The 10,774-nt window shown below is 37.2% G+C and overlaps 1 protein-coding gene across 3 annotated transcripts in view; it reads left to right on the forward strand.

Annotated features, from left to right (window-relative positions):
* Positions 1–3,216, forward strand: part of POLR1D (RNA polymerase I and III subunit D) — a 58,847-nt gene extending 55,631 nt beyond the window's left edge. For all 3 annotated transcript variants that reach the window (XM_056794719.1, XM_016421860.2, XM_056794720.1), the window contains exon 3: positions 1,230–3,216. In XM_056794719.1, the coding sequence (XP_056650697.1) occupies positions 1,230–1,497 (268 nt within the window). In that variant the 3' untranslated portion in view covers positions 1,498–3,216. The remainder of the gene's footprint in view (positions 1–1,229) is intronic.
* The last annotated feature ends 7,558 nt before the right edge of the window (positions 3,217–10,774 follow it).

The raw sequence follows: 10,774 nt of genomic DNA on the forward strand, positions 1-10,774 counted from the left end.
ATGTTCTTTTAAAGTCCTGTAGCATTGTGTAGCATAAAAAATCAACTTTCTCATGAAACCTATTCTGTAACATTTCATATTAAGAATAAAATTTTAGACCATAAAATCAATCAAGGAAGTAATACTTGTTTCAGGAAGATGGTAAAAATGTTACCAGACTCTACTTGATTCTGTAATTGAATAGCAATTTTCTTCTGGTAAGCTTCCAGTTCAGCAATAATCTTTCACTAAATATACAAAACTAATGATTGAGTCCAACCACCAGAAGATTGTATTTTATGGGAGTCTATAACGTATGCAAAATGGGAGAAGCAACAACCTTTTCTTATTTTGTTTAAAGCCCTGAGACATTTGATTCAACAAGATAAAATGTGGCAGACTTGCTAAAGTGGACCAGTTTCATCAGTACTACTCAATTGTTGACTGAATAGAATGGGCTCAGAAATGAGTTTTCTGGAAATGCCATAATTTTTCTGAAATTGCATGGCATGTTCCCAGAGGGAGGTGGAATTCAGATCGCAGAGACCATTGAGAGAGTAGGAGGAGTAACATGTAAAAAGCCTGGAGAGGTGAGATGGGAGGGGCAGAAGTTATGGAAGCATGATATTACTAGAGAGAAGAAATAAACTTTTCAAGGAAGAGACTTTAAAGTACAAATGAAGGTTTCAAAATACTTATTTTTTAAAAAGTAACATAAATGAAAGTTATGGTAGCATTATACTCTGGTTTTGTTTTTAAGGAAAATATGCATATATTATTTATACATTATATTTTTCCATGCTGGGTGCATTAAATAGGTCCAAATTAATCTTTCCGGACTATTTTACACTGAGTTCATAGATCAAATTACAATTAATGCAATAAGAAAACTTCCAGTTCTAACAGATTAGGAATGTTTCTTAAGGTCTAAAGATTTAATAACATAATAATTTGCCTGGCCACATAGGCTTTCAGATTCATTTTGTCCCTATGAGAATAAGCACTTGATTGTCTTAATATGTTGGTGTGAAGTAATGCAGCTGTTCAGCCATCAGTCTCAGAAATTAAAGCTGTCTTGATTTTTTTCTTTTCCTCTTGTACTCCAAGTTTACACTAGGTGGCATACAAGGAAAGCTGAAAACATGTAGAAACTTGATGCTCTTGAATTTGAATACTTTAACAATAATAATATTAACATTTAGTTTTTTAAGTTGCTATTTTGTCCTTTAATTGTTTTGATGTTTTTGTAGGATGAAGTGTCCTCTTGCTGGTACAAATAAAAGATTTCTGCTTAATACAATTAAGAACACATTACCCTCCCAGAAGGAGCAAGACCAAGAGCAGAAGGAAGACAATAAGGAACCTGAGCCAAGTCAGAACCGGAAAGAAGAAAACCCAAAGAAACACAGAACTCATCCGTACAAACACAACTTCCAGTCTCGGAGAAGAGTTAGTTATTCTCCTCCAAGGAAGCGGAACACCCAGGAGAAGTATGAAAAGCAATCTAACAAACGATGAGGCAGGCACTGAAGAATAGGCAAGACTGTTACAAGCAATGAATGTCATTAAATTTTGGACTGGGAAAGTGTTTAGCTTTCTTTTAATGGAGAAGGTTGTTCAGTGCAGGTCTTTAGCTAGCAGGGAAGACAGCTAAGAAAACAGTAGATAGATATTTTGTTGTGATTTTTAAAGAGTCTGTGGGTCATAAAAAATGACCCAGTATTCTTCTTTCTGAAAATTAATCCTAAGGGTAGAAGTCTTGACAAGTTTATCATATTTCAGTAGTATGTATATATTTGTTATTGCACCTTCTTTTGAAAGTTAGTTTGGAAATAAACAAATCTACACTTAGATTTAAAGTTTTTCAGAGATTGTTCAAACTCGTTCATAAATATCTGTTGTATTTCAATTGTGGTCATTTTTCAGAACTTGGAGCAAAATTGAAACTCCTTTAACTCTGTATTTTAGATTTGGGAGTATCAAATTTAGTGTGTTCAAAGAAGCTAAACAGCAGAAATCTTCTGGCTGTGGAAAACATTTAAAAACCTCCCTGTAAGATTTCAAGTGCTAATGTTTATCAAGAAATTTGTTAACATCTCTAGGACTTATTTTTGTTTAGATCACAATATAGAGCATTCTTTATATGGTTTTGAATTTACCTAATATAAATTAATGGAGATGAAAAATCCATCTCCTTTTTCCTCTTGCAGCAAAATTCTCATGTGTATAAAATACATTATTTCCTGAATGAATTTTTCTGAATTTTTCTCTAGAGCACATAAATTGAGAGGAATATAGTTTGGTGCTTTAGACATAACCCTCAAAACTAGACTTACTGTGCTTTGTTTGATGTTGAGGATTTTTATTCAGTGCTCTTTGGTTTTTCAGCTTAAATCCCCTAGTATAGATATCACAGTGCAAAGTTGAACCAGAAATCTTTTTAACAGAAAGTGTGCTGGATTATTTCCCCCTCCCCTGTGTTGGCATAAGCTTTTCTTAATGATATGATTCTAAATCTCATAGAGATTCCACTCCCACCCCCACCCCCAAACTCAGAACTACATAACAATGTATTCCTAGACCACAGAGAGAAGAGTCTCTCTACTCCTTTCCCAAATTTTCCAAGACGGCTGGGCTTATGCCTGGCTGCCCCCAGATAATCACTCAGCCACAACCATACTCCCAGCAGCCAAGAAAAGCTCTTTCTCTGCACTGAAAATCAGCACATTAGAAAGGCCAGCTCCAGAGTGTTGTAGAGGAGCCAGAGAATGCCATGACAAAATTGCTCTGTCTTCCCTAGTGCTACCCCACCACACCCTCTTTGTGTGCCCTCGGCCATGCACCCAAACTTTTCTATGAAGCCCAAGCTTCTGTGTGGTCAGAAGCCTGTGCATAGAACCACTACAACTAGGAGGATGGGGAGAAAAAAAATTCCTCATTCTTTCCTTTCGCCCTCCTTCCTCCCACCAAAAAAAAAAAAAATGTAGAGGGAGTCCTTCCATGACTTTCCAATATCTGATTCCCACTCTCATCATACACAGAAGGAAGAACTGAGTTAAACTGGACTTTATACAAAAGTTGTTATGCTTAAATAATCTTTACATCTGTATTATTTGTGTTAATTTATTTTACTTTGAAACATTTTGTATTCAAATATCTATTAGAAACAGAAAAGTTAAAAAGTTGGGATTTTTTGTAAATTTTTGCTTTCAATGATTAAAAATAAAGTTAAAACTATCACTTTTGTGCCATGTTTTTATTATATAAACTTGAGTGGGTTAAACATCTTTTTATGAAATTACACAGAAGCTGGGTTTTGCCTATTATTGATAGTCATTTTCATATTATAAGTTATAAAAGCCTATAAAATAATCATTGCCTTCTAAAAAGGCATGACAGTTTCTAAAACTAAAAAAGAAAAGTTTTAAAGCTGCATACAGCCAACAAGATATAAGGATTCACATCTATAAAAGGTTGGCATGTCCTGTCCTTTCTGCTGATTTCGACATCTTATTATCTCTAGATAAAGGTCCTATGTGGTTATTTATGAAGAATACTTTGCACTTCTGCAGTGACTATCATCTAAGAAGTTCCATTTATCCTTAAATTCTTTATTCAGTCTGTCAGATCATAGATACAGGCAAAGTAGATCAAGCCAGTCAAAGAAGTGGGTACCTGGTCCCACAAAGGTTAGCCTAAAAATGGAAAGCTGAGGCCTATATTGAGGAATTTACTATATTTACAGGGTGGCAAACAATTGCTATAACTTACTATGACTGGGATTATTGAGCAGATGAAATTTTTTATGCCTTCCAAACACTTGAATTTCAATAGGAATATTTTAGTCCTCAGCACATAGTCTGTTTAAGAACTACCAACACATTTTCTGTATGGCCTGTTAAAATTTCCCTTCATTGTATATCCAGTTCTGTTCCTTTGGAGAAATGTATCCATTTGTGATCTTTTACATTACGAAGTGAGGGAGCAAAAAAACTTTGAGGGAAATTACAGATGATGATGGGTTCTATTGGCAAATCCAAACAAGAGAATTGAGACTTTCCAAAGCTCGTCAGCTGGGGATAAGTTCAGGTTAAAAGGAAGAAGCTACTTTTCTGCTGCATCCTGTTCCTGGTAATGTAGGGCTCTTTCCCCCCTTTCCTCCTGGGGAGTTCCTTCTCCTTATTTAGCATTTGTTTACAAAGCTTATGGTACAGCTGCTGCTTCAAAGAGATTAGAGATAGCTGCTTCTGTAGCCAACAAATACCCCCCATAGTTATTTCTTAATTTAGGTTTACTTTTTCTGGTTTTGGTCCCTCCTTGCTGTCTCTCCCCCATCATCCCATGATTGCCACAGACCCTCTTCCACAGGCAGTAGAGCTCAGACCTTGGGTTCCTTTACCCATAAAATCCATGGAAGTTATCCAAAGATAGCAAACTGAAATTTAATATGATGCCTGTCAGACAAAGCTGCTTAATGTGAATTCCCAAACAGCAAGATTCTACACATTCAAGAATTGCCATATTTTGTAGTGACAGACATCAGTAATGAAACCTCTTCAATACCTTAAACCAAGATTTGTTTCTGAGCTCTTTAGGAAGTAGGCTGCCTTCCAACAGTTAATACCATCCTGATTACTCCTTTGAAGACCAGCCTTTCAGTCAAAATGTGTCCCCCCAAGGTTTTATTCTATGCCCTTTCTCACCCTGACAACACCTCTCCCAGTGGTCTCATCTATTCCCATAGACCAATGACTCAGATTTACCAGTGAACTCCTGACCTCTCCTCTTTTTTCAGCCTTTGAAGTATTGCATCCAATAGGGCGAACCTGATTTTCTGCAATAAGTGTGTTTCCTAAAAAGTTAACTTCATTCCAGTTATCCTCTTAACTACTTTTAGAAATTCAGAAATGTTTTACCTTCATTTCAGACTGATAGGAAATGACTCTCTTACTTATTCTCTGTCAAGTATTTTGAAGAAACTTGGTGTAAATCCTTTCAGTTTTAATGTGCTGGGTTAACCTGACAGTTGTAATGGCTTGCTAAGTCAGATTTACAGAAGCTGGTAAATTGTCAGGCAGTGAGTCTAAAATCTTGGAAACTGCCATTGGAGACAATCTTATTTGAGAATCATATGAGATGGGCTATTCCCCCAAGTGTTGGCCATATGAGCCTTTGCATAGAGTATATCATCTGCACACGGCACATAATTTTATAACATTCAAATAAATAGCAAAAGTTAAATAACTTTAAAAAGACTTCAAAACTGATCAGTCAATAAGCATTTTTTTATTGAGCATTTACTATGATCTGAGCCCTGTGTTAAGTGCTGGGAACACAGAAACAAAAACTAGGTCCTCCCACTCAAGGAACTGACATTTTAATGAGGGAGACTGCATGTAAACCATTATATACATACATACACAGTATGCATAGGGTAAATGGGCAGTAATCTCAGAGGGAAGGCAGTAGAGATTAGGGGGCAAGAAAGGCCTCTTACAAAAGATGGGAATCAAAACTCAATCTTGAAGGAAGCCAAGAAGTGAAGAGGGGGAACACTTGTGGCATGAGGGACCAATTCAAATGCATGGAGATGAGAATGGAATGTGGTATACAATAACACAATTTAGTTGTTTCAAAGTGTGTGTGAAGGTGAATAAGAAGACTGGAGGAAATGCCTTTCCTGGGAAGAACCTGGTTGTGAATGACTTTAAAAGTCAAAAAGGATCTTAGATTTGATCCTGCAAGTGAAGAGAGAGCCACTGGAGTTGATTAAGAAGGTAAGGAATGAAGAAGAGACCTTCACTTTAGAAAGTTCGCTGAAGCAGCCGAGAGGAATATGGCGCTAGTAGCATCTAGGTGACGCAGTGGTTTAGAGATGTTGGGCCAAGAGTTGGGAAGATGAATTCAGATCCAGCTTCAAACACTAGTTGTGGAACCTTGGGCAAGTCAACTAACCCTTAGTTTTCTCAACTGAAAGATGGATATCGCAATAGCACCTAAGGTTGTAAGGACACATAAAAGAATATTTGTGAAGCTCTTAGCACAGTGCCTGGCACATAATAGGCCCTATATAAATGCTAGTTATTATTATTACTTCCTGGAGTGGAGAAAAATTTGAGGTGAAGAGACCAACCCACAGAGACCATTTAAGATTCAAAAGGCTGATGATAGAATAACTTAGTGTGGTAGACAGGAAGAGGAGAATAAACAAACATTTTCAGACATAACCAATGTTTTGATTTGTTTTGCTTGACTACAGATATTTAGGAGAGGGTTTCCCGGGGGTGGGGACAAAGTGAGGTGACTGGGTAGTGACGTAAAAAGAGCAGATGAAGAAAAGAAATAAGCAGGAATGAAATATTCTAAAATACATGAAAGAGTGCAGAAAGGGACTCAGACAAGCAGGCCAGTTTTATTTCTGCTAAATTTAAATACTTTAAAAACAAATATAACAAATTCACAATTTCATCCCTATTTGTTGATCTTTAAATTCATAAGATGAAAAAATAAGATTCTTACTCATTCCCTCACTCAATCCCAAAATGATTTTTAAGTGCCTTCATCATCGCCTTCCCTCCCCCAGACAATTTCTTCTCTATCTTGGAAATTTTGCTAACTTCTCAACCTTCGCTCTTTGATTCCCTTTCATTAGAAGGTGTTCATTGAACCCCATTTCCTCTTTAGTATGGCTTGAAAGGTTGGCTGGTCCCTTGAAAGTCAGATCAAGAAGTATAATTATTCAATAAGAATATTAAGCATATTTAATATAACTTATTGCATATCGCTAACAAATTATGTTATTTTTATTACATATGTTATATTGTAAAAATGCTTCCATTAAAAAAAGAATAGCTCTTACACACATATATACACAAAGCCTAATAGTTCACTTTAAAGTTTGCAAATCAATTTATCGCATTTGATTCCCCACCACCACCAATACAGTGAGGCAGATGCTGTTTATCACATTTCTACATTTTATAGGCAAGAAAACTAACTCACAAAGATTGTTGTCACAATGCTAATGGGTGTTTGAGGCAGGAAGCAAAACCAGGTCTTCCTGACTCTTAAGTCCACTATAATACTGCTCAGGGGATGCCACTAGTTTCCTCCAAGCTATAAGTGGTCTACTTTGATCTTTGGTCTTATATTCTAATTTCTATTATAATACTATGAGTTCATGGTTTACCTGTCCTGCTAAATTTTAACCAGATCTTCCTTGAAACCCTTTTCTCTCTTTGCTGCTGGAATGTTACCCTAGTCGGGTTCCCCTCAAGTCAGGTCAAGTCAACAAGCATTTATTAAGCCCCTGCTATGGGTCAAAGCTCTGCACTAAGCACTAAGGATACAAAGGAAACAAAAAGCAATTCCTGCTCCCAAGGAGTTCACATTCTAATAGGGAGGGGAGGCAGGGGGACAACGTGTCAACCATTACATATGAACAAAATACACGCAGGATAAATTGGAGATAGTAAACAGAGGGAAAGCAGAGCATTCAGGGATCTGGGAAAGGTTCCTTGGAGAATAGGAGACTTCAGCAGGGCCTTGAAGGCCAGAAGGTAGAGGGGGAAAAGGGAGAAAATTCCAGGCATGAGGGATGGCCAGTGAAAATTCAGCATTTCTGAGTCATCCTTCTCTATCTTGATTGCTGTCTCCTTTGTGGGCTGCCCTGAGAGATAGTGAGTTTCCTGCCACTGAAAAAGCCTTCAAGCTGCAGTTTGGTGTCCTCTTATCTCAGAGGTTGAAGATGGAATTCAGAGTTTAGGGAGAAATTAGAATAACCTCCAGTATCCCTTCCATCTCGAATTCTGTGGAGCCTCTTCCCATCTCCCCTAAATCAGGACATTTCTCCAAGGTTCACTCCCCTGCCTTCTGCTTCCCCCTCCCATAACCTTTCAAAGATGTCATGGTTTCAAGAGATGTTTCCCAAATCTTTGCCACCTGCCCTAGCCTTTCTCTTGAACTTTAGCTCCAACTCTGTTAAAAAGATCTCTCTCTTATATGTCTGGCTGTTATCTCAAATCATTAAGAGCCCACATTCTCATGATGCTTTACCATTTATCTGCTTCCCTCACAATCCTATGTGTGTGGGTCTGAAAAATGGTCAGAGGCTACATGATCTAAACTGATATCCTGCTAGGTTTTAAGTCAGGAAGACCTGGTTTCATGCCCTCTCTCTGGCACTTTCTTTGTGACTATTGTGAGCCTCAGTTTACTTATCTGCAAAGCAAGAGAGTTGTAGTGAATGGCCCCTAACGTCTAAATCTATAATTCAAAAAACAGAGAAAGAATAATAAAGACAAACTTTCCAATCATCCCTGCTTCTAATACATTTTTGTATTCTTCATAGTACAATGACATCCAGTGCTTAGCACAGTTCCTGGCACAAAATGAGGGCCTTAAAAAAAAAAACAACCCTTAACTTCTGTCTTAGAATCGATACTAGGTATCCATTCCAAGGCAGAAGAGCATTAGAGCTAGGCAATTAGGGTTTAAGTGACCTATCTAGTCACACAGTTAGGACCTATCTAGGTGTCTGAAGCCCAGACCTCCCAGCTCTAGACCTGACTCTCCATCCATTGAGCCACCCAGCTGCCCTACCTAATAAGTACTTAATAAGCAATTATTGACTTAATTTATGGACTTATTAGATTGTAAACCATTTAAGGGCAGGGACTATCTTTTACCTCTTTTTGTATCCCCAGCTCTTTGCGTAGTGCCTGGCACATAGTAGGTACTTAACAAATGTTTCTCAATTAACTGCTTGCTTATATTTTTATAGTGTAACTCTTTTATATTACTAATTGGCCTATTGGTTACTAAGTCTAATCCTTTAAGGGTAGACATGTAGAAATAAGCTTTAGTAAGATTAATTCAATAATTGTGTCACAGAGGGAGCTTAACACCTTTGGATATTAACAGTCTCATTATTCTCTTTACAATTTTAATTTTTCTTTTTCAATATGACTGAAAGCTATTGTATCCTAAGAATTAGATATGAAGTTAAGTAGGCCCCAAAATGAGTGGACCTAAAACCAAGTCCAGAGTTTTACTTCAGAGAATCAAGGATGCATAATTAAAAATTGGACTGTGAGCTACTATTTTAGATTGTGAGTTCCTTAAAAGCTGATAAAGTTTTTTTTTTACTTTTTGTATCCCCAGTGCATAGTCCCTGGCACATAATAGGAGCTTAATAAATGTTTATTGACTGACTGATAGCAAAGAAATCATAGAAATCATCTGGAATATAATTTTAAAAAATTGAAAAATCCTCTAGATTATATCTCTAACAGATTTCTATACGTGCCAAAGGCTCTTTACCTGACACATTTTTCTTTCTTTTCTTTTTTTTTTAACCCTTACCTTCCATCTTAGAATCAATACTGTGTATAGGTCCCAAGGCAGAAAAGTGGTAAGAGCTAGGCAATGGGGGTTAAGTGACTTGCCCAGGGTCACACAACTGGGAAGTGTCTGAGTTCAGAGTTGAACCCAGGACCTCCCATCTCTAGGTCTGGTTCTCAATCCACTGAGCTACCCAGATGCCCCTACCTGACACATTTTTCTTTCCTAATATATATTCTTGGGATGTTAGTAATACTGATGCTGATGTCAGTAACAAATGTGATGCTCTGGAAGATCAAAAGGCAGCTGGGTAAAAAAAGTCTGTAAGAAAAGCACTAAGCTTCTTAAAATTCCATAGTAGAATTATATATCTTTAACTGGAACTCAAAGGGGTATGTAGTCCAACCCCCTCATTTCATAACAAGGGAAACTGAGGCCCAGAGTCATATAGGTTATTAAATGCCAGAATTGGGATTCAAATCTATGGCCATAATGTGGAATTTAGTAAATTTTTTACCTCATCGCATTGCCTTCCAGTAGTTCTTCATGTAAGGAATGGCTGGTAGAAGTTTTAGGGTTGACTCATGAGAAACAAATACTATACAGTTGATAAATTAAATCCAATCATTAAGAATTTTATTTATTTATTTATTTTGACCAAGGCGAACCGAACTCATCTTTGATTAACTAAGCACAATCCAACATCCAAGATGAAGAGAGATGAAAAACTAGTGGCCCAGATAGCATTCATTGATTCATTCCATAACTGTGCTAGATATTATGGTGGACGCAAACAGAATGACATCTACCAATCACTTTGCTATACTGCAGAATATGGTAAAGTGCAGTAGAAGTTCAGAGCAGGGAGAGGATACACCCAATTGGAAAGTGCATGGAACTTGTAAGTGCCTTTGGGGATGGGTCTTCAAATTTAGATAGCAGCATTTGGATTTAAGCTTACCGAACCTGAAAAGCACTTTATAACTCATTTTCTTCTCAGGAAAGCAAGAGAATGAACATAGTCCGAAGACAGACTGACAGTCCTGACAATGCTAATTAATTAATCACAGGAGGGATTTTGAGATGGCTGGCCTCAGACCTTCTAACCATGATCTGTTGTTGTCTGACAGGCTAAGATAGCACCAGTGTCCAGAACTTCAATGGGGGGAAAACAAGCAAAATGCTAATAATAAAACAAAATGGATGGATAAGATTAGAGGAAAATAACAGACGGGGTCTCTGCTGGATGTTACCCTTGCTCATGACCATGTCTGATTAATAGAGAAGGTCCTTTGTTATTTTCCCAAAAAAGAAAAATCCTAGTGATTGCTCAGTTTTAAAATATCTACATGGTCATCAGTTCTCCAAATGTATCCCTCTTACTGTGAGCAAGCAGCTGGACATAACTTCCTGTGTTTAGTAGCCAGGTAATTGTTAAGTCTGTAATTTTCTT

The sequence above is a fragment of the Monodelphis domestica genome, chromosome 4, assembly GCF_027887165.1.
Source record: "Monodelphis domestica isolate mMonDom1 chromosome 4, mMonDom1.pri, whole genome shotgun sequence".
Lineage (NCBI taxonomy): Eukaryota > Metazoa > Chordata > Mammalia > Didelphimorphia > Didelphidae > Monodelphis > Monodelphis domestica.